We start from the raw sequence: 24,045 nt of genomic DNA, 5'->3' as shown, positions 1-24,045 counted from the left end.
GATAAACAGACTATTTCAAAGTTTCACTGCAAAGAGAAAGATGTGTACTATGAACCAAATAAAAGCATCTGTAAAAATCTCTGAACCGTCTTTGAATTGTGTGACAGATTTAGATCTGACAGTTTCTGACAGTATGTCACTTGAAATATTTGTTGAATTTGAACATTTTGTTCTCTGTGTTTTCTCTTTTATCTGTTTTCTGTAGAAAAGCATTTTTAAGGATCTGCGTCACTATCATGTATTATGTTTGTTTGAAGTTAGTGTATTTATGTTTGCGTTACTACTTAGAGAAGTAAGCCAATACATTTATGAAAAACCTCGTTACCAAATGTTTTACACGCAGGAAAACCTGACTTACTCAATAAACGTGGCTTGTATTTTTGCTTCTTTAGTCAGTGGGGACATTCTCGTTGCCTGGCAGACATGACTCGGGGATTCAACTTTCAAGCAGCGCTAGGGTGCTCCCAGGCTTAGCGCATGCGCGTTCAAAGAAATCCATTATGTCAAAGCATAGAAATGAAACTGTTCCTCTGAAAACTACCTGATGAAGTTGTGAACGAACAGGTAAATGTAAACGGTCTTTTCGCGGTATGATAATCTCTCTGAAGCCCTCGCGGCAGATACAGAAGTAGTTTCCATCTTGTTTATAAATTAACTTTTAGACTTAAGAGCCGACAGACATGGTTGGCTAGCAGCTAGCTGGGCTAACGTCACCGTTGTTTGGCAGCTCGTTTTCGCAGCTTGTTCGGGAGCCACCTGACAACCGCTCACATGATTTCAACAACTACTGCAACCGACATTGATTACAACACCGACATATTTTCTTAAAGTGTACGTGTGTTCGTGTAGGTGAGGTTTGGACCACCGGGGTGTCTCCGAGGGGATATTTCTACAACAAGAAACCAAAACAAACATGTTTGGTAAGAAGAAGAGAGCACCGCAGCCCAAAGGCCAGGGCGCCGCTGCTGCCAAGCAGGTAACAACTCCAGTAAACATAAGGTTGCAAACAGGAGGTTTTCTCTTCAGAAATATGTCAGCGTGGAGACGTTTATCCCCTTACTTCCTGCTTTTAGATGGGTCTGTTTGTAGACCTGAACCCCGAGGAGATGATGATGGGCATGGACGGAAACCTGGACGATCCGGATTTGGAGGCGGAACTTGCTGCTATTACTGGAAAAAAGGCTGCTGCAGGAGGAAAAGCCAGGCAGAAGGGGAAAAGTAAGTGCAGTAGTTATAACTTAAAGTTCTGAAAACCCCACTTCCACACGCACCCTTCTACACATGTGGTAGGTACAGCTAACATTTGCTGTCATTTAAGCGCTGCACTCACAGTCTCAGGCTACATCCACACAAATGCAGTCACCATCCAGGTGTGTGTTTTAGCAGTTTCGAACATAACCTCCGAATTTACTAATTTTCCTTTAGACATGATTCGCAAGATCATGCAACTACACTTTATGTGTCAGTGTAAACAGGAAGCAGAGGGTTTGTTGGTTGGTAGAGATGCTTAATTATGGCTGTTATTGTGGTCAGTATTGAGATCACTCACAGCCTTTGTAATTTTGTATATTTAGTGAACTGATTTTAACAGTGGATTCCTTTGTACTCTGTAATGTTTTCTTACTACAACCCTCATTCATCCAGTCACACTCTGATGGATGTTCAGTGTCTTTCCAAAGGATAGCCACCAATCTACCAATTAGTTAAATCTAACTCCAGTGCCACAGCCATCCCAAATATTAAAAATAAATTACCTGAAAGCATGCTGCAGCCCAGCAGGAAGTGGGTTTTGAGCGGAAGCGGACATTGTTATTGCTAATATAATTTGATTATTTGTGCAGATTTGCTATGCAGGAAGACCATTAGGTACCAAAAGTATGATCGGAGATTTCTTTGCTTGGACCAGCAGTGTGTTGTCATATGGAGGCATTGCAAAGTGAATTCATTTTTGTGGCTTGTTAGACAGAATCAGGGAAGAAAGATATAGTAAAAGTTCCCTCTCTTGCCCACTGTCACACACACTGTCACCGGGTAATTTGTTGATACGTGTGTTTGTTTTTCATATTTCTTGTTCATATTTGATCTTTTACCCCTGATGGGACTCTTAATGAATGAATAAAGAATAAAGGTATAGCAGGAACGCAGTACTCAGAGATAAAATCAGAGTTTGTTGAAGAAAAACTGTCAGTGAGCATGTTAGGGGCACAGACTTTGTTAGTCTGGAAGCTCACTCAGTGTGTAAGTTAGCTCTCTTTTTGCAACAAAAACTCAAAGCTTCTAAAGTCGGGGTTTAGATCTCCTGAGTTGATGGCCCGAGTTGTCCTGAATATGGTCAACACCATAGATAGTGTAAAGATGAATGTAGGCCAAAAAAAAGCTACTCAGTAGTAACTATTCATAGAAGCCAAGACTGTTTTTTGTACCAGGCTATAAGCAAACTTTTTAATGCAGTAAATGTGAACATTTTAAGTAGAAATCTGGGGATTTACATGCCTCCAGAAACTGCAGTTTGTAGCACTTCAGCATCATTTTTTAGTTCTGGGCCCTATTTCAGGAAGCCGGTTTAGAAAACTCAGAGTGAAAAACGATACTCAGGGTTGAGTAACCCCGAACTGTCCAACTCGGAATATTCGGTTTCAGAAAGGCTGATAACAATTAGTTCAGTCAACGCGGAGTTGCTTTAACCCCAAGTTAAGCGCGCGCACGAGGATACATAAAGCCCTGATTAGTGGAGCACAGATTAAGCGAGTCACCATGGAGACGGAGGGAAAGAAGGCGTGGTCAATGTATTTTACAGCGCTTGAGGCCGAAATTCTGATGGCAGCATATGCCGATAACATGCAAATTCCGCGGAAAAAAGCAACACAGCCTCAGCTGCAAAAGAAAGGGAGCATGCATGGCAAAATATAGCCGACAGAGTCAATGCGTGAGTGTTAATTTAAACATTGATCTAGGGATTTCCACCCATTTAACACGTTATTTTATTTTATTTTATTTTTTCTTTCATACATTTTATTTTGTGATGTGATTTGAGCGCAGGTGCAACCCAACAGGCCCCAAACGTTCCTGGCAGCAAGTAAAAATGAAATATAAAAATATAGTCCAAACAGGTAAGGTGTAATTGTATTATGAGCCATAGTGCTTGGTCTGTTTGTCCTATATAAATCAATTGCAGTTAGAGGCTACATTAATTTCCCCTCTGTAAGCACTTATTGAAATTATCTGAGCACATTACAAGTACATATTTGCTTACTCTGTATGCTCGAATGTGACCCGTTATAGCCAACAGAAAAAAAGCGGAGGCCCGAAAAACAGGTGGGGGTCCTCCACCACCACCACTCACAGAGGCTGAGCAGTTGGCTTCCACATTTGTGATAATGTTGGCAGCATCACATATGATCTTCACAGTGCAGAGAACACAAATTAGCATCCATTACTATAATGAAATAATTTGTTAGTTTGAAATGCTACAGGGAACTATGTACCTGTACATTAATGCTGTGGAAAGACTTCCTGTTCACATAGTCTCCTTCATTTACTGAAGGAGCAATGATTGGAATGTGAGTGCCATCTATACAGCCAATCACGCCTGGGAACCGTGAGAATAAATGTAAAATTTAAGTAGTAGTTCAAGTATCACCACATCATGAATTAAGTTTCGTTCATCCTGATACCTGCAATTTTGTGGCATCCCTCTTTGATAAATCGTGTGGGTCTATGACCGGGGAACACCACAAACGAGTACAGGAGACGTTTCAGTGCAACTGTAACATTCCTGACTGCCCGACAGACGGTAGCCTTGGAAACGTGCTCAGCGTCACCAATATTATACAGAAAGCTCCCGTTTGCAAAAAACCGAAGTGCAATACAAATAATATGTACAGAACTGAGAGAATGTCCGCGATGTGTCACATGAGCAATATTAGGCCTGAGGATGTTATTCAAATAAATTATAGATTGTGCTGAAAAACGGTAACGTTCACACAGAAAATCATCAGGAAATGATAAAATGTCCGAACGCGCTCTAATCACTCTCTCCCGGCGGAGAGCTCTGCGGAGAATTTGGGCTTCAACATCTACTGGCTCTTCAAGGAAGGAGCACGCCATGTCTGACACTTCCTACAGTCAGGTTTCCGACAAAGAGGCGGAGAAAGTTAGGGTTAGTTGAAGCTAACCTGCTAGGGGGCAGGTTAGCTTCACGGAGTGTGTCGTCATAGTAACTCGCTCAGAATTAATCTAAACTCGCTTTGTGAAACCGAAAACCCAGAGTTTCCGTTAACCCAGGGTTTACTTACTCAGAGTTTGCACTAAACCGGCTTCCTGAAATAGGGCCCTGGAGGTTGCCACCTTAGCTACCACAAATGTGTATATAAATAATTTGACTTAGACCTCGTTAAGACAACACAAGTGTACTGTCCATAGTTGGGATGTGCTAGAAGTAGAATTTTAATTTAAGTTTGAGTTTTGACTTCCGACAATTATTAAAACCAGATACTTGAGATATAACAATTATTGTGCCACATTTTTATTTCCAACAATTAGTACATCCCTTTCCTCCATAAGTGTCTAACTTCACCTCCTTAACAGACTGCAGCAGGTTTAGTTCATCTAAATATAATTAATGGTAAAAGAAATAAAATGAAATATGTTTTTTTCTAAAGTTTAATGAGTCAACCAGTTTTTTTCTCAAAGTCTGTGAGTAATTGTGTCACTCCTGATTTTATTAAATAATTAGGATTATACCGGAATTAAGCAGCTGTACTTCACAGTCCATAAAGTGCAAAAAAACAACAACACACCAGAGAGTGTATTCCCACTTGAAGATAGTGGTAGAAAGAAACAGACTATACCAGTGGGAGAGGATTGTTTATGTACAACAGTGAATTATTTAGCCTATCACAGCTAAATGTAAAAATATCAGCGAAACCACTGAAACAGTTTCAACAATCTTTGCTGTGCTCTCCCCGAACACGACCGAGTCTTTCACTTCTAAGTGTATTTTAGAGGTTTAAGTCAAGAGTGTGAACTCGATTTAACTTTAACAGCTGAATAGTACCTCATAAATGGTAAATGGCCTGTATTTGTATAGCACTTTTCTAGTCCCTAAGGACCCCAAAGCGCTTTACACAACCTGTCATTCACCCATTTACACACACATTCAGACACTGGTGATGGCAAGCTACATTGTAGCCACAGCTGCCCTGGGGCGCACTGACAGAGAAAAGATGATCTTCAAGTTTTAGGTTTATAAAACTTTTTTGTGAGAATGCTCTCTTTCATTTGGAGACTTTGACTGTTGGCTGAGTCTAGTGAATGTGTGATAATTATTCCCCGGACAATCACTCTTTGTGAATTCTTTGTTTTAGAAGATGTCATCCACACTGCATTGCTTCATTTGTTCTGCTTATAATGTGAATTCATGACACCTTGATTGTGTTGTAGGTCCCCTACCCATGGAAGATATCGCAAGAATGGCAGACGAGTGTATGAAGGACCTGGATGATGATGATGATGACGACAATGTAGAAGACGATGAAGACCTGTTGGTTAGTGTTTAAATAACCTGCTCTGTTTGATCCATTCCCAAACTTTAGGCAAGGCCAGCAAGCAATCAGAAATCTAGGCTGATGTGTTTATTTTATAACTTGGTATGTTTTCAGTGCACACCAGAGCTTTAAAACTGTAAACTGCATAGATTTAAAGATGAAAGGCTACTGAGTGCAGTGATAAAGTCCCATACATGGCAGAGACGTGGAAATGACTTTCCGGCCTAATCAAAGCGAGCTTGGATATTGTTGGTGATCAAAAGTCTACAAATACATTGACCAGTCTGGTTTAAGTTTTAGGTCACTTTATTCCATCCTTTCAGAATGATGTGGCTCACTAACCCAATAATCGTGCTTCGTGTTAGATTCCTTAGGAGTCATGGTTTCCAGTTTCTTGTAGCGGTGTTTTAACAAATGCACAATTACACCAACTGGCCACTTTCGCGGCTAAACCTGTTCCACCGCTCTTTAATACAAATATTTAATCAGCCAATCACATGCCTCAACTCAGTGCATTTAGGCATGTTGACATGGTCAGCAAAACTTGCTGAAGTTCAAGCATGAGCATCAGAATGAAGAAGAAAGGTGATTTAAGTGACTTTAGAAACTGCTCCATTGGGATTTTCCTCATGCAATCATCTCTGGGCTTTACAGAGAATGGTTTGAAAAAGAGAAACTCTCCAGCTAGTGGCAGTTCACTTTGGGGTCCTTAGTGTCCATGGTGCACTGCTTGAATGCCACAGCCTACCTAAATGTTGTTGCTGGTAATTTCTGACCGTCTTTATGACCACAGTGTAGCTTCTGATGGCTGCTTCCAGCAGGATATTATCCCCTATCACAAAAACTCAAATGAGCTCAAACTGGTTTCCTGAGTATGACAGCAAGTTCACTGTTCTCAAATTGCCTCCACAGTCAGCGGATCCCATCCAATAGACCGCCTTTGGGTTGTGGCGGAAAGGGAGATTCACATGGATGTGCTTCCTGCATATCTACAGTAACTGTTCCATGCTGTCATCTCAGTATGGGCTGAGAATTTCTGAGGAATGTTTCCAGCACTTTGTTGAATCTAAGTAACTAAGAATTAAAGCATTTCTTCAGACAAAAGAGGGTCAACCTGGAACTAGGTGTACTTAATGAAGTGTCCGTTGAGTGTATAGTAGTCAGAAAGTGATCTGTAGCCAAAAAGATGACGTTCCTTTGGCAAATGTGTGCTTTTTCTAAGTCACTGCTCATCTTGTTAACCCTGAAAAACTGGAACAGAACAGCATTTTACTGATATTAACTCACAGTCACTATCAACTGACTCCATGAACTAAAACCAATAAAAACCAATAAATAAATTCACTCTGGCCTCTCTGTGCCCGTCAGTTTTATAGCTCACACAGTAATCATGGTGTTCTTAAGCTGTAAATTACAGTTGGTTTGTTTTTTTTATGTTCTGCACTTTCTGCTTCGCAGTATTTCCATTTATCAAACAACAGATGGGAAGCGTGACTCCCACTCGCTGCTTCTGAAATCCAGCTCTGTGTGTGCACAGAGAAAGCTTACTGTTGATCGGTTGCATTTTTTTTCTCCCCCTCTATCAGGCAGAGCTACAGGAAGTGGTGGGTGAGGAGGAAGCTGAGGATGTTTCCTCCACATCCTCTGCCCCTGCTGAATCTTCTAAGGGTGAAACACCAGAGTCCCCAGCGGCACAGGTACAATACACGCTGCTTCTGCCAAACTTGAAACTGACACCATCAACATGTTTGTCAAATGGGAGATTTTTTTACCTGTTGCCAGTAACTGAAAAGAAAGGGAAAGGAAACATCCTACCTGTTGAGGTTTTATAAAACTTGATGCCTATTTTTTTTTTAATATGAAATCAAAGATGTTTTAAACTTTTACACAAAAAACAGTTGTTCAACTGGCACGTGATCAGCTTCTGTTGACTAGATGCAGTTGAGGTAAATTATTTTCATTCCTTCTAGTAAGTCTGACTTCATTCCTGGTGATGAATTTCCTCACATCTGCATTTTAGTGTCTTTTAAAAACTTTGGATGCTTAACGTGCCTCGAATTTTAAGCATATGATTAAGGTTAAGATGTAGATGGACAGAAACTGAAAAATATGTTGTTTATGTCAACATGTTTTGCACAGTGAGTCATTTCTTCCTTTAACCAGATGTTTCCAGCTGCTTCTTAGGTTGTTTTGGTCTCACACTCGTAGGAGGAAGTAAAAGTCTCTGCGGCAGCCCCCGGCAGCCTCCAACACACCCTGGAGGAGAGGTTGGCAATGTACAAGACAGCCCTGCAGAACGCCAAGACAGCAGGGGAGTCCTCAAAAGCCAGGAGATATGATCGTGGTCTGAAGGTACGACATGCAGAGGGCATGAATTTACACCAAGCTGTTCGTTATGTCACAGTCAGAAGATGCAATTTTGGTTTGCATTTCTTAAAACACCTTATGTAAAAGATTTTCATCTCTTTCTTACTCCTGCCCATAAAACCTCTTGGTCATTGTTTACACTTGTGAGTCTTAAGTGATTAGATTTCTGCGATGAACCCTTTTTATTACACATGATGGCGTCTTTGTTGACTTTATGAATTTATGGTTTCTCTCACAGACGTTGGAGTCAATGTTGGGTGCTGTGAAAAAAGGAAGGCCTGTAAATGAGGCAGAGATCCCGCCGCCTGTTGCCATCGGAGCCCCGAGCGCTGCCCCGCGACCAGCTGTGCCTGCGAGGCCTGCTCCCCCTGTACCATCGCCACCTCAGCCCTCTCAGTCACGGGAGTCGGAGGCCACATCACCACAGTCACCTGCCGCGCCCGATGTCATCACACCCAGCAGCGAGGAGGAGCAATCGTCTTCTGCTGCTCTATCCACTCTGAGCAGCCTCCCATCTCCTCAGGAGCAAACCGATGAGGAAGCTGCTGACGTTTCACAATCAGATGGTCAGTTTCTCTTGAGTTGCACATTAGACCGTGTTTTTCTTTGCTCAGAATTGGCATGGAGACTACAGCCATAGGCATAATTGAGCTGCACAGTAAAAGCAATCTGTCTGTGTTAGAATATCTGTTACGCTTGACGCTGATTATCAAAACGAGTCAGATTAAACTGACCAGAGAACAGTGACAAGTAGATGTTTTTAATCTTCCAATCGATGAAGAAAACCCCGTCTTCATCAAAATTTATTATTATATTTTTATTATTTATGTATTATGTAAAGACCTCTCAACTCTTAAACAGGCTATATAAAGTGACCACCAACACATTTTAGGTTTAGATTATATTTTTTTCTGTATTTTAGCACGCTATGATGCATTTGATCATGTGTAACTGGTAATGGTTTGCACACATTTGAGTTTGGATCGGAGGGAAGCTGATGACTGATATAGCTGAGGCGAATCTGTCGTCTTCTCCCTCCTCATTATTGCGATGAATGAGGCCTTTCACTGTGGGAATTGACATCTGATTTGTCCGGTGAACCCTCAGCCAACAAGGCCACCAAGAAGATGCTTTTGGAGAGACAGCAAGAGTACAAGATGGCAGCGCTGAGAGCCAAGAAGCAAGGAGACGTGGAGCAAGCTAAGCTTTACTTCAAGACCAGCAAGGTGAGTCAGAGACCAGCAGCTATGAGTGATGTGTTCAAAATGAAGTGACAGATAACCAGCAGACTGAATTGTGGTCTGACAGGTCTGTTGTAGATGGTTTAAAAACATTTTCAATGTGATGTTTTTATATTAAATCAGATAAAAGGATTTCAGACAGAAACATGTAGCCATTTTTCACGTCTTTGTAAGAAATTGTGTATTTTCTGGCCTTCAACAGTGTAATTCAAAACGGTGTTTCTGTTTCCTGTTTAGCGTGTTTGTGTCTGTGTGTATACACAGAATGAAGCCTTTTTCCGATGAGAAGTGCAGCAATGTTTCTGAGCAGAGGAAGTTTCTTCTGTAGGAATGTTGTAAAAGCTGCATTTTTGATAATAGATACCGTGTGTCTGTTTTCAACATGATGTCTCACAGGGTTATTTTTAAGAAAAATCTAATACTTACCTTTACCAAGCAGGAATTGGTTCCTTTTTATTTTTTTCTGTTATTAACTTTTGGTGTCTATTTGGATCTGGGAACATTTTGAGATGGGGGAGCAAAACTGGAATTAAATTCTTCTCAAATAAATTTTTTTTTTCCTCAAAAAATATGAAGAATTTGATTAATTAATCCAGATATCTTTTTGAAATCAGAGCCTTCATGAGGCGCGTATCCTCACACTGCTCTTGTTCTCTTTGTTTTGCTCTTTAAACTTGTATCACCAGCTGTTTTTTTTTGTTATCAGACATGATCAGATTAAATGATTTCGAGTGAACATAACTTTTCAAATCGATAGATATCATAGATGTAAATGCTAAAAATCTTGGACCTTTCAAATTTTGGTGGCCTTGTACATTCGGTGACAACAAGGGAAAGCTCAGAGGTCAAGTTTACTGAAACTCTTTTGAAAGTCAGTTGATGTGTTTAAATAGACCTTTGAGAAATAACAGGCAGTGAAGTATAATCACTGTTTGGTCGTGTATGCTGCCATGATTAAGGTGATTAGAGGGCGTGATTATGGCTTCTGGTGAGGTGGGTGTTTCAGGACAGCTGTTCTCTAACTTTTACTTCCAGGTGCCACCTAAAGATTGTACTACAGCAGGGTGGCACCATTTTCAAGAATATGTTGATTTACTTTAAATGCTACAAACCAAAATAGAACGAAAAGTAACATCCACAGCTAAGAATTCAGAACAAAAACGTTGTGGTTTACCACCAACAACTGTCTAGATTCACTTTGTGTGTCCTTTGCTGTATGTTCTTCTTTTTAGTGGGAAATTTGAGTCATCTAAAGTTTTCAGCCTTAAACAAACTGATGTCCACTAATGCTTGGTCATTTTATTATACAGTAATTATATTTTTCTGAACATTAGCTTTATTTCCTTCCTGATACACCCCTGGAGTATCTCAGAAAGTTCATTCTGTTTATCTGTACGCAGCATTTTCAGGGGAAGAAACATTTAATTTCTTTGATTACTGTGATGACTGATGAAATGTTTCTTCTCCCGAAAACACTGCATCCATACAAACTTTCTGGGATTGCCTCACCAGAATTATTGAGCATGCATCAAATCTTGTAGAGTTAACAAACACGGTAAAAAAAGAAAAAGCATTCTGTTATCCTCTGTACATTCATCGCTCGTGTCTGATTTGATTTCCAGTGCTGTAAGATTTAGAAAACATTTATTTGAATCTAGAGTTAAAATAGTAGCATAGTACTGCACGTTGTTATCCCCACACTGTGTTGCTGCACAGTCTGTTGGCAGGGTTTCTCTCTGAAGAATGTGAAACATGCCAAAAATGTGGATCCTCACAAAGACCATCATTATGTTTGACCTTTTTTTCTTTTAAATTTGATCCAGAGTTTCGATGCAGTGATCGAGGCGTTGGAAAAAGGACAGTCAGTGGATCTGAGTGGCCTTCCTTCACCTCCAGGACAGGGTGAGAAACACTAGCGTCAAATTTCAGTTTTGTTATGATGAACACACCAAGGAACTGGCACCAGTGGTTCAAGTACAGTAAAAGCAATCAGTCTGTGTTGTCTTAATTGGTTAGAAATCTGCTATCCTGTTACGTTAGGGTTAGGGTTATTATAGGCCATTGTTTATCTTATACTGGGCCTTCTGAGCCAGAACCTCAGTTATAAATCCTCTCCTTTTAAGCCAACTTTCTTCTCATTGGCTGCCCGTTGCAAACAGAAGGCCTGAACAGCAGATGGGCGGGGCTTGTTCAGCTGGGATGTTTTGGTGAGATTATTCAAAAATGTAACATCCAAGGCTAAACTGCATCTCCCTCTAAGCTTTATTTTCCACGTCAGTATGGTGAATATTTGTTTGGCACAGGCAGTAATAAACTTTTCTGTTTAGTACTTACCTTAAGTGTTTTGTGTCAGCATTACAAATGATTGAAAAAGTATCTTTTTCATCTGATATTCTGTGTGTGTGTGCTGTTGCAGGGGTTGTCATGTTTAATGTCCACATTAAACATGACAGAAAATGTAAATAATGAGGTCAGAGTATGCACAAATAATCAACCTGAGACAAAAGCTCAGACCTGACATTCAGTTTCAGTCATTTCTTTGGTGTACTGCTTCATAGGCCATCATCTACATGTTTACCATCACCAGGGGGCAATGTCAAAAATATGTGGAACAACTGGTCTGTGGAGTACTCATGCATGTGCTGTTTCTGGTCCTTCAACCAGCCAAAGGGGTAGAACCAAAGTTAAAATGTACTTTTCAAAACAATGAAAACCGTCTGCCATGGCCATCACCTGTGCTTGGCATGTCACTTTTTTGAACACTGATTGTTTTCTTTCACGTCTCCCCCTCCTGGTTAACTCTCCTGTCACTCCTTTTCCCGCAAAGGGATGACTCCAGACAAAAAATGCATCCTTTACTTTGTGTAGCTAAATACCTACACAAATGGGTAATAACACATTACCATGAATTCTAAGGGGTGTACACCTCTATGTACACCAGCACCATAGTTCAACTTTAAGCTATAACACACTAAACTGGGGTATGTATGTAGTCACATTAATTATGCATCTAAAATGCAGTAAACTACTAATAACAAAAGTCGTTTTTTAAAAAAGGACTTTATTCTAGAAACTCAATAGAGATCACACAGATCTTCCACAAACTTGTTTTCTGTTTGTTTCAGTTGAATTTGTGTTTTTGTGTTGAATGTCCAGGAGGAAGCTCCGCTCCGGTGGCTGCAGCTCCCGCTGGTCAAAGCACACAGCCGACCCCGCCGGCTGCAGCAGCTCCAGGTAGGAATCATTTTAACAGTCACGTAGTTCTGCTTTCAGCTTATTTCTCTTAAAATACAGCAAATTATATCAGAAGAAAACATGCTGTTTGTTTTGTGACAGCGTTGTATTAATTTACATAAAGATGAGTAGCAGGAAGTGACCCCAAACATGACAGCTCTGATAAACATTCAGCTGTTTGCATTAAAAAGTAAACATTCACAAAATGTCACATGGCTGATGAGATGAGATTTACAGTCCTTATAAGCACCCATGGTTCATTCATAGTGAAATCAATGAGCCTGTGTTGTGAAAAAATGTATAGTATATGTATGTATGAGTTATTAATTAACTGAACAAACATTATACGTGAATTGTGCTTTTAACAGGCACTTACTTGTACTTTTCAATATAGTAATTCAAAAGATGGAAAAACCACAAATATATGATTTGGAGGTGGTGGGGGACACTGGGTTGTCTGGTAAGGAGTAAAGCTCATATTGCTAGATATTTTTGAGTGGAAAGGCATCTCATAAGGGCAATTAGCCGCTGTGAGGGTGAAAATGGGGACAGCAACAGGTTGGGGTGACAGTTTACTTGGGCCCTTTGAACCTAGATGGTAGCCAGGAGCGCAGCAGAGAGCTGCAGCTGATAAACGAATGACACCAGGTCCCTCAGAGATATGGAGACAAAAGGAGCTGCAGCAGGTTTTGTAATGGTCCTTTGATCTGTCGACCAAAGGCTCTCTCTCTCTCCATCTTGGCTCAAGCTGAACTGAACTGTCATGAGTTTTTAGGAGGATGCAGATGCACCACTATAAAGGAAACAGGTGTGCCTAACTTGTAAAACAAGAGCTTTGTAGCAAAAAGGAGTGTGGAAAAGTAATTTTTTCTTCCAGATTATTATTATTATTATTATTATTATTATTATTATTATTATTATTTTATTTATTTATTTATTTTTTCATCATTGCTACGAATCAAAAATAATAACTCTATTTTATATCTGATAATTTCTCCTGCACCAACCGAGAGACATTTGCATCTTTGACACGTCCATATTGCCTCTGTACTCAATCAGATAAAGCTACTGCCTCGTTCACGGGGTCGCTACAGTGGGTAGTTCTGGTTGATTTTTTTTTCTTTCTTTCAGCCCCTTCAGCTCCTAAAGATGTGCTGGAGGCTCTCGAGCAGAGACGAGCCAAGTACACGGAGGCGTCTGCACAGGCCAAGGCCAGCGGAGACGACCGCAAGGCCCGAATGCACGACCGTATTGCCAAGGTAACAGGAGAAACTTCTGAAGTCTGTCCTTACAGTCAGAGTGCTCTGTTACTAAAGCTTTGTCACATTCGTCCTCTCTGACATAGACACAGCGTTTTATTTTTCATGCAGTCTTGGGTTGTTTCCACACATGAACTGCACACTTTGAACAGAATCAGAACGGGATTTGTTCCACAATTATTCTTCTTCACATCGAGCACAGAGCAAGACTTGGATTACTTGAAGTATTGTTTGTTTGTAGATGAGGCGAATGCCTGAAAAGAAAGCACTGGAGGCAGAATACTAAGATAATTAAGCTAAATACAAAGAGATTTATATGTGATCCAGCTGCGAAGGACATTTGTGTTCTTACGTGCTCCTCTGTCGGGTAAAAAGTTCTGGAAATGTTCAGGATTGTACTGGATGAGTGAAAACGGGCCCGCTCCAAAATGTGAGACAGACCATCCTCTTTCCCTTTTTTGTTGAAGCTTGGATTTGTTTGTGTCTAAGACTTTAAAATCTCGAATAATTATGTGGGTATGAGTAAATAAAACGAGGCAATAAATTAAAGTGACAGACATAATAATAATAATAAAAGCATAGTCTCCCAGCACTTAGTATCGGCAAACTTCTACGTTTACCCCCCGATGAGAGGATTGGCTCTGCTGCTAACATATTTTTAAACTCCTGCCTCCTGCAGCAATACCAGAGCGCCATCCGCGCTCACAAAGCAGGAAAAGCAGTCAACTTTGACGAGCTGCCGGTTCCCCCTGGTGAGATACATGTTTTTTATTTTTCCAAGTGAAATTTAACTCTATAAAGCCCAATTATATTTATGTGCTCAGTTCTGTAGTGCAGGATTACTTTGTATACTTTTATTATTGCTGCAGCACAAATACATGGACATTTCTTTTTTCTGCTAAGCTGAAAAGGTCAGTGAACACCTTTTCTTACAGGCTTTCCTCCGATCCCTGGCCAGAAGGCAGTGGGAGCTGAGCAGGGGATTGTTGCTGCTCTGGAGGCAGCTAATAAGCTTGCCTCTAGTGATGCTGCTGAAGTTGCAGATGAGGAAGAGGATGAGGCAAAGGAAGAATTGGTAGGATCACAGAATTACAAGGTAATTAAATATTTGGTTCCTGTGGAAAAATTGACTGTAGTGTTTTGTCTGTGTAGGCAAAGCCTGCTGCTCCTGAAGAGCCAAAGAAGCCCACTTTAGACATTCCCACAGCAGGTCACGAACAGAAGAGGACTCCGTCAGCTTCACCTGACAGGACAACCATCGGAGAAGGACTCTCACAAACAGGTAAGACACAAGAGTTTAAGTCTGAAGGATATAAGACATCCTCTGAAAACCCAGAGACTCCTTTGGCTCCTGAGAAACTCTTTAACAGAACATCCTCTCAACTCGTACTGAAAAAGTTTTAGACGAGGTAGATGGAGAGAAGTACTGACTGACTGAAGAACCTAGGGGCTCATTACAGATCTATAAACTACTTCGCTTTGTGTCTGTTCTGTCTTCATTTTCCAGCTGTTCAGCAGCTGGAGTTCTTGGAGGGTCGAAAGAAGCAATACATGAAGGCTGCGCTGCAGGCGAAGCAGAAAAATGATATGGAGCAGGCAAAGATTTTTCTCCGCACCGCCAAGAGCTTCGAGCCCATGATTGAGGCGGCACGCAGCGGCAAAACTGTGGACATCAGCACGGTGAGCAGACAGTGGATCTACGCTTCATATTTGGATTAACCAAAACCTGCTTAGAGTTAAAAATAGGCTTCATTCAGGTTGTAGATTACAAGGTCTGAGAACAGGTTCAGAAAAACCAAAAGTTTTTTTCACGTGCACCTCTAGAACATTTTTAATGTTTGCTGGTTTTAAATCTGTCAGCAGAAGTCCTGTTGTCTGTCCTTCTGTGATAAGCGCTGCACCTGCTCCAGCGTGCCAAAACCAAGATCATTCAGTTTGGTTCTCTGAACCAGCACAGAGTTAATTACTGCTCTTTAGAAGCTAGTCACAGAAAGTCCACTCAGTTTTTCTGTTTATTAAAAACTGAAATGTGGGCTGGAATCGTTCAACTGTGTTTTCATTTTGGAGCCGTATTTGGAGATGTTGCAGGGAGGCAAATTTGATAAAAAGGGCAGGTGGTCAGGAAATACTGCGTTGGCATCTGGTGATACTGTGCTGGCTTTCACCACAGTCCAGATGTTTCTGCCTAATACCCCCCCTTAGACACCGCAGGATGTTGCTTGTGTGGACAGTCTCACACTGGGGCACCATTCCTCAGTGCAAAACCTGATCAATGTTGATAAGTTGGAGAAAGAAATGAAGAGCATGTTTCCTGTCTTGCTCTTCATCTTCAGTGCTGCCTTTGCTATTAAAAAACCTGACTTCCAGGAAAAGATCTAAAAACGGCAGCTGTGATGAAAATGGTCCTTAGGTGCTCAGTAAGATCAGCCTGATTCAGATTATTTTTTGAGAAACACAATTTAAAGTTAGATAAAATGACTAAGTGAGAAAGTTAGTTCTGAATGTGCCTTGATGGAGTTACGTTGATGTTTGTTGTTGAAATTTCATTGTGTTTTATGTAAGAATTAGGTTGAAGCTGCAAAACACAAGACAACAATTTGTTTCTAAAAACTTGCATGTTATATGACAGGCTTTAGAAGGCTTTAGATATTTAAATCTGACTCCCAAAACAAGTTTTTGGCCAGTACAGTTAAATTATACGCACGCACAGGAGAGAAGAGGGTTATCAGCAGTTTGTTTAAATGATCCGATTTAAGATAAAATAAGAAATGTTATTTATCACTAAAGTTTGGAAAATTTGTCTGTGAAGGTTCTCAGTCATCCAGTTCATTGTAGACTAAGGAGCTTGGAAAGAAAAGCGTCTTGACATCTTTAAGTTTCCTTGAAGACGTTTCACCTCTCATCCGAGAAGCTTCTTCAGTTCTAAGAGCAACTGGTGGAGAGTCCGAGATTTTAAGCTTGGCTCGTGTGATTAGGTAGAGGATCAATAGGGGATCCATGACCCTCTTGGGGGACATTCCCATAGGGCTTAAAATCTGGGACTCTCCACCAGTTACTCTTAGAACTGAAGAAGCTTCTCGGATGAGAGGTGAAACGTCTTCAAGGAATTTAAAGAAGTCAAGACGCTTTTCTTTCCAAGTTCCTTTGGAAAATTTACTGTTACAGCAATTATAAACACAACTAATAACAAACTAAAGCAATAATAATAAAGTAAAACAGAAAAAAAATAGCTCAAGAGCTCAAATAAACAAAAATAAAGTAGGTCAATAAACAAATATATAAACCAAATAAAAAAACAAGGCTATCAAGTGATGCTAAACATGCTGTTTAAAAAAATATCTTAGTAAAATATAGAGAGAATAAAATAATTAATTTTATTTAAAAGATGGCCTACTAAATAAAATGTGGCAAAAAAACAAAACAAAGAAAGGAAATGTCGGGTGACATTAATGTGTCTCTGCACACATGTGGTGTAAAGTGTTATGAACAGTGTATGGTTGAAATTAAGCTGCTGAGATGAGACTATAGAGAAATCTCACCCACACTGATGTGTTGTGTTGAGTGTCTGCAACACAGGCTAAAAATGCTCTCTCTCTCTCTCTCTCTCTGCCTGCAGGTGCCGTCGCCTCCTGGTGATGAAGACGAAGACTTCATCCTGGTTCACCACAGCGACGTGCAGATCTCAGAGAAAGCCGAGGAAGTTTACACGCAGCTGGCCAAGATCCTGAAAGAGCAGCACGAGGTAAAACCGCAGCAGAGTCTTTATAAAAAGTTCTTTTTGAAATTTAACGGAATTAAATTTTTCTTCGGCCAAATTCTACAGATTATTTGTGATTTTAAATAAATGTGTTTATGCCTTTAAACTATTAACAAGATTTCCCCTCAGAAGAAACTTTTCAGCTCTCTGATGTTTGTTCATGAATAATTTCTGCTGCCAGAAACAGATTTTCTGCCTCTGATTTCTCCAAACTGTGACCCTCTGTGACCCTTTCTCCTGGCTTTCTTCCTTTATTTAGAAATGTTTAACTTACTCCGAGCAGTTCAAACACCTGGGAAACGTCACTGAAACAACAAAGTAAGCTTCCTCGTCACCTACAGAGATTTACATTTAAACTCTAAATTAATTGTTGAATGGTTGATGACATGAAACATGAAAAGGTTTTATTCCTTTTTTTCATGTTTTTTTTTAGGTTTGAGAAAATGGCTGAAAGCTGTAAGAAGAGTATGGAAGTCTTGAAGTTGGCTCAGTCGAGGGGTCTGCCTCCTCCTAAACATCATTTCGAGGAGAAGTCATTTCGCATAGCCAAGTGGGAACATTTGCCATCAATTCTTTACTCCTGCTGAGTTATTCATTAGTTATAAAGTTAGCAAATAATCTGCTTTCATTTATTTTAATAGACGGTTCATATATTAAAGGGGCAGTAAATAATTTCATACATGCCTTCATCTTTTGCTTGCACTAAACAAATTTTAGAGAAAAGCAGTTTTCTATATGTTTCTAAAAGTGTATACAACATAATTTCACTGAGTGACTGGTGCAGTTTTCTTAGTGTTTACACTTGAAGCAGACACAATAAATCACTCAACTTTCTCCCTGCTTTTTTTTCCTGTTGTTGTTTTCAGGATATTTCCAGAGCTGAGCAGCACTGACATGGTTGTTATTATCGTAAAAGGGATGAATCTTCCTGCTCCTAGCGGTAAAAATCTGCATTTATCAGTTTTTCCTGTTTTTTTTTGTTTTCCCCCCCAAGGACGTGTTTATTCAGAATTTAAAAATATTCATATCAGCAATAAAACAGGAGGATGAACAGGGATAAACGGGGAATTCAACTCATAGAACAAACCAGTGATCTTGAATCAGTTACTCAGACTGATTTTCCATAAATCGAGTCGAAGGTCACACCTCAAAGTGGGTAAAACAAAAGTTTCATGCTTTTTGCTTTTCTTCCTCCTGCAGGAATCCAAGCAAACGATCTGGATGCTTACGTCAAGTTTGAGTTCCCCTATCCCAGCACGGTAAGATCCTGAAAATCCGCCTTTTTAAAAATTAACACCAGTGAGTGTTTTTGCTTAAGTTTCATCTGCTGTTTTGCTGCCACCAGGAGCAGCCACAGAAACTCAAAACAGCTGTCATCAAGAACACTAACTCCCCAGGTGAGACATGACTCTTGCTTCAGGTGTGCTTTAGTTGTGGGATTTTCTTTTCTAGTTCCAGGGTGTATAAATGTTTCTTTTTCTTTTTTTTTTAAGGACACAAGCATTTTTGCTGTTCAAAACAAACCGAGCCTTATTTTAGGTTCATTTTCATGCGAGATCATTTTGGTTTTAAAGTTGTGGTACTTTTTAAAAACTCTCTTAAGGAGTTGGGTAGAATTCCCTAATATTTCCATGTTGGCTTTATTTGTTGTCCTCTAAACTGCTTCATTTAGCTGAGCGATGTTGACTTTTTTTGTTGTCTCTTTTTGTCAGAATACAACCAGAGTTTCAAGCTTCAAATCAGCCGCAACCATCGCGGCTTCAGGAGGGTGGTGACAGCTAAAGGCCTCAAGCTAGAGCTGCTGCACAAAGGGTGAGTCCCAGGAGCTGCTGGTCGGACAGCATGCGACACGTAGTGAGTATTTAAAATGTGCTGTGAGAACTTTTCGAGCAGCTGCTGGCTCTTTAGTCATTAGCATGTTACAACAATGGGACTTTGACACAAGAAGGGCTGTAATTGTACCTGTTTATTTCAGATAAATGTGAGAAATTAGTCAAATCAGTCGTGCTAGTGGGTGTTTACTGTGAGGGATTACTGGTGATGTTTCAATATGCTGCAAAAAAGAAGATCTGAAAGTGGGAACGCATAATAACCAGAATCTCTGATGGGAGTCTTCAGGTTTAGTTTCTTATCACAGTGTAATTATATAAATGTGTCAGCCGGCTCTGCTGGTGTTTGCTGTGTGGGCTTAAGATCAGGGTAGTTTTTAGAAGGAAGAAGTGCAGATTAACAGAGAGAATAAAAATGACACACATGCTGAATGAGCAGATGTTCAGAAACCAGATGATCCTACATGTTAAATGATGTCTTGTTTATTTTGGCATCACAGTTTTTCTATAGAGAGGTTTTCTATTTCAGTGGATGTTGAATGGGTTGCCAATGACTTGGTAGATGTTTAGAGGTTAAACCTTGATTTTTTTTATTTCACACACGCTGTCCTTAGCTGTGGCTCATCAGTGTAACCGTGTCTGTCGTCTCACAGCGGTTTCTTACGGAGCGACAAGCCGATCGGAACAGCCCTGCTGAAGCTGGACAAGCTGGAGTCACACAGTGAAATCAGGGAGATTGTCGAGGTGAATGACATTCAGTTTGAAAGGATAAGGAAATTGATCTGTGGTGTTTAAGTTAATTCGTTAAGACAGAAATCAGGAGGCCGTTTGTCTGAGAGGGTTAAGATGTGATCACGGTGTTTCGTGTGCCAGGTGATGGACGGACGGAAACCCACAGGGGGTCGCATTGAAGTGAAGGTCAGACTGCGGGAGCCTCTTAGCGGTCAGGACATGCAGACCAGCACGGAGCGCTGGCTGGTGATTGACCAGTCGCAGGTAACATATAAAGATATGAAAAAGCTCGGTAATTAGAATATGATCAACCCTCAATGACTTCAGCTTTACTTAGAATGGCTTTCTTTAATTTGCTTGCTTTTATAGTTTATTTGCCTTTTTTCTGCTTGTTTAGTTAATTTTACTAATTTGTTGTTAAGGGTTTTTTTTGTTTTGTTCCATATTTTATAAAATTATGGACACACAAGGTTATGTTGGTAGCCAGGTGTGTGTGGTTTTGTAAAATGTTCTCAGAGCTTTACCTGTCCTTTCTTTTTTGGTAGGTTCTTGTTTAGATGTTACTGCAAGACTGAAGATGAAGTGCAAGAAGAAGGTAATTATACGGTTTACATTCACAATCATAGCTAGAAGATGAGCCTGCCATCACAATGTAGGTGAAGAGACTTTTTAGATGCTTTGATTTCTTTTGGTCACCTGTCCCAGATGGATGCCTTAAAATGTACAACACACTTTTTCAGGTTTGATCCAGTGAATTAGAAGGAAAAAGATCCAACATCCAGAGTACCAATGTTTCTCAGACATTAGGTTGTATAGTTTTGCTGCTGAAATTATGATATATCCTATAATATTGTTGCTCAATGCTACTAATAGGGGGAGGGGGAACAAAAAAAGCTAAATTGGCAACCCCTCAGCCTCAAAGTAGACACAGCCACTGGATCAGTCCCAGAATCCTACATTACATTGAATTATTGCGTTTACAAGATTTTCAGAACACTTGACCTCCAATCTTGACTTTGAGCTCAAGGTCACCAGGATTCAAACTCATCCAAGATTTTTAGGTTATGGCTAGAAAAGATAATGTCTGCAGTGCATCTACGTTTAATTCCTCCTTGACTGATACTGGAGATGTCTTTGCCCTGCAGATGTAAGGAACTCAATCAAAAACACTCAGAGGGAGAAGAGGAGGAGATGATGAAGGTGGTTTGGGAAGTTCTGAAGACGGTCTGTTGTTCAGTTTGGACTCAGACCTACACGGGTCTTGTAGTATCTTTTGCACATTTGCACGACACACACGCTCCCCTTCACTCAGCAGGAGACACGGAGCTGCCTTATGGAGACGTGAACCTTGTGTCTGCCTCCACCGGAAGGCGATGAGGGCCTCTCTTTGAGATTGAAAAACACTCAGGCAAAGATCACAGCTGCCTAAACTGTTTCCTGATGTGTGGGTCCGGCATGGTGTCCTTTGCGAGTGACAAAGGGGACCGGTGTCGAGTTAAGCTGATCCTGCTGCCTGACGTAATTTTTAGTTAATATATCAAAGAATGTGTAAATAGTCCTTGTGGTATCTAGAACTGCACCTATGCACTAATACCAAAGTAATCACAGTTGCTGTAAAATCCTGCGTATTTGAAAGCCACCTTTAGCTGCCAAATCTGTTACGATATATACATTTAAATTATATAATTACAGCCTGGGCTGTCGGGAGTTTTCAGTACATTTTCCGCTCAGTTACAGTCTGTTACAGACTTCGGTGTGAAAACGTCAGGCAGATATTGCAGTAGCCACCTCATGTTTATTTAACAGGAAAGTAAGCCAAGAAATCACCAGATTACACAAGGTACGATCGTTATTTTAGAGACCACACATTTCGCATGCGCTGCAAGTCCTCTAATTGTGGTCACTAAACTGCACACTCACCTGCCTGCCGTTTTAGGTGCATTTGACTTGTTTACACTGAATAGCACAAAAACTGGAGACGAATAATGTCACGTGTGAGGAGGAGAGTACACAGGATCATCTTTAAAAAGCATCGTGTAAAGGAACAGAAAGAAAGAAAGATTTAAATGTCAGGAAACTCTAAGCTTAGCCTAGCTTTGCATAAAACTGGAAGGGGGCTGCAAATTGAATCCTGTTTAAAAATACAACTACTAGTTTTTCAAGGTCACAGATGAACACATTTTATATTTATTTCTACCCACTCATTTTGTAGAAGGAGTTTAGGACCTTTAAAAAGACTCACCACTGGCCGTCTCAGTCATTATGCTCAGCTAACCTAACCTGAAGCAAAAGCAGCTCTAGTCTTCTGGTTTTATTCTTTTGACAGCATATGGGGGCCATTCTGGGTGGTTTTTCATAATCCACAGTTCACAATAATTCCTGAATAATTTATTTAGGTGTCGCCCACCAGTTGATTCTGTCTGAAACAAGCTGTTTTAGCTCCTCCCCCTTTATTAAGTCTGTTTCCTTCTGATTGGCTGCCCCTTGCATACACCAGCTTCAAGTTTCTGTGTTTTAGGTATACTGCCCTGATTATTTGAAAGTTTGGCTAGCATATATATAAAACAGGAAATAAAAGATAAAACACACTAGCTCCACTTTAAAGTTTGGAGTTCACAGGGAAAAATGTAATACATTTTGAAATTTTAAGGGGTGGAATTTTTTTTCACTTTAGTTTTCAAGATTATGTCAGTTTCTGTAACGTCATTGTTATTCAACAAACACCAATCGAATCACATATTTATGTACAGTGCGATGAGGTTAAACCAGCCTTGCAAAGTCGAGCAATGTTTCAAAGAGTAAGTCGGAAATTTGGCTCCATTGTTTATTTAAAATGGCCCTCATGTGCTGTCATAGAGTCTCAACAGGAATGTTTGTCACTACTTTTGAAATCTATGGACCATCTCATGTGAGAGAAACTGAATATTGGGAGTGAAACCTCTCAGTGTTTTAATAAAGGGTCAGTTCACTCAAATTACCAAACCACGTCAAGCCAAGCACTTTTTCACATGTCATTCAGAAACAGTTGACTGATTGAATTGCCATGGTGAGTTCGAGTTAAGATAAAGCTCTAAGCGGAGTCTTTCCCAGCTGCCTTAAAATGCCTCAAATGACTGAAACGGAGTCGTTTCACATGACTCTGCAGCGTCTTCCAGCTCTTTGTTTCTACTTTGCAACCTTGTTTTGGAGTATTTTGCAGCTAAAGAGACTTCTGTGCAGTTGCTGTGTTACATCCATGTAGTGTCTGAAATGTGCCAAGAGCTGTAGCAAACTCTCTGCATGTAGTACATAAGTGGGTAAATGGACAGCCTTAAATTCATTAGGTTAATGTCGATTCAAGTGAGGCAAGAAAACGAATGCTTCCACTAGTACTGAGTGAACTAACCCTTTAAAAAATGAACCGCAGAAGAAGCCATACAAGTTTAACTGAGCCAACGACGTAAATCCCACCTCAAGCAGGTGTACCTCAGACTGTCTGCGTCATTATTATCATCATCATCATTATTATTATTATTATTATTATTATTATTATTATTATTATTATTACTACTACCATGGTCACACATTTCAGTTTCCGCTTCTTCTAATTTTCTTTTTTTAAAATCTGCGCCTAATTTTTAGTATAAAGGAAAAAAGTTCAGTTTACAGTAACACTGATCAAAATACTGAAGCTGGGTCCACGCAGGAAGCGATGTCACTCATCACGCGTAGCCTTGAAGCTAAAAGGTTCGTCGCTAGTGGACTTTCTAGACCCTGGTTGCCTAGGTAATCCTCTAACGCATTTACCGCACTGTGATATGTCAATTAACGGTATCTTGTGCTCTTATTGGCCGAAATTGATTGAAGTTGAGTAAAGCTCATCTCGGGATACGCCCACTTTGCCCTCACCAACCGTTATGTCGCCTGTCATCGCTTCCTGTGTGGAAGCCATTAAAATGTTTTAGTTTTTACCATATAGATGTTCACACAGATCATGTGTTTCTAAAATGCTTCATAATTAACAGAATCAGTTCTTTGATTTTTGACTGAATCTGCTGATCCTGCTCTAAAACGAACCAATAAAAAAATTCCTGTTTTAAA

General features: G+C 40.2%; 1 protein-coding gene across 2 annotated transcripts; it reads left to right on the top strand.

Moving 5' to 3' along the window:
• The first annotated feature begins 430 nt into the window (after window positions 1–430).
• cc2d1b (coiled-coil and C2 domain containing 1B) lies at window positions 431–24,045 on the top strand. 2 transcript variants are annotated; one of them, XM_085255078.1, is made up of 26 exons: window positions 431–564; window positions 850–976; window positions 1,074–1,218; window positions 5,443–5,546; window positions 7,133–7,243; window positions 7,755–7,898; window positions 8,152–8,479; window positions 9,021–9,139; window positions 10,978–11,056; window positions 12,311–12,388; window positions 13,520–13,647; window positions 14,327–14,399; window positions 14,583–14,722; window positions 14,800–14,929; window positions 15,155–15,327; window positions 17,264–17,389; window positions 17,664–17,722; window positions 17,838–17,954; window positions 18,271–18,344; window positions 18,605–18,663; window positions 18,750–18,801; window positions 19,117–19,216; window positions 19,887–19,977; window positions 20,107–20,229; window positions 20,511–20,560; window positions 21,111–24,045. In XM_085255078.1, the coding sequence occupies exons 2-25, from the start codon at window positions 914–916 to the stop codon at window positions 20,520–20,522; spliced, it is 2,628 nt and encodes an 875-aa protein (XP_085111204.1). In that variant the 5' UTR covers window positions 431–564; window positions 850–913; the 3' UTR covers window positions 20,523–20,560; window positions 21,111–24,045. The 2 variants fall into 2 exon arrangements, with proteins under 2 accessions (XP_085111204.1, XP_085111206.1); XM_085255080.1 differs by lacking the exon at window positions 431–564 and having other exon boundaries at window positions 592–976.

The sequence above is a fragment of the Mchenga conophoros genome, linkage group LG18 (assembly GCF_057382185.1).
Source record: "Mchenga conophoros isolate Kocher_MC1m ecotype Shallow Benthic linkage group LG18, M_conophoros_male_GT1.1, whole genome shotgun sequence".
Classification (NCBI taxonomy): domain Eukaryota; kingdom Metazoa; phylum Chordata; class Actinopteri; order Cichliformes; family Cichlidae; genus Mchenga; species Mchenga conophoros.
Note: the sequence above shows the minus strand (reverse complement) of the source record. Positions and strands in the feature narration are given on the sequence as shown.

Excerpts from the sequence above, each read along its gene's own strand:
- cc2d1b (XM_085255078.1), top strand. The coding sequence starts at position 914 with ATGTTTGGTAAGAAGAAGAGAGCACCGCAGCCCAAAGGCCAGGGCGCC. Across the intron at positions 5,547-7,132 it reads AAGACGATGAAGACCTGTTG|GCAGAGCTACAGGAAGTGGT; the intron begins GTTAGTGTTTAA and ends CCCCTCTATCAG. Across the intron at positions 15,328-17,263 it reads AAACTGTGGACATCAGCACG|GTGCCGTCGCCTCCTGGTGA; the intron begins GTGAGCAGACAG and ends CTCTGCCTGCAG.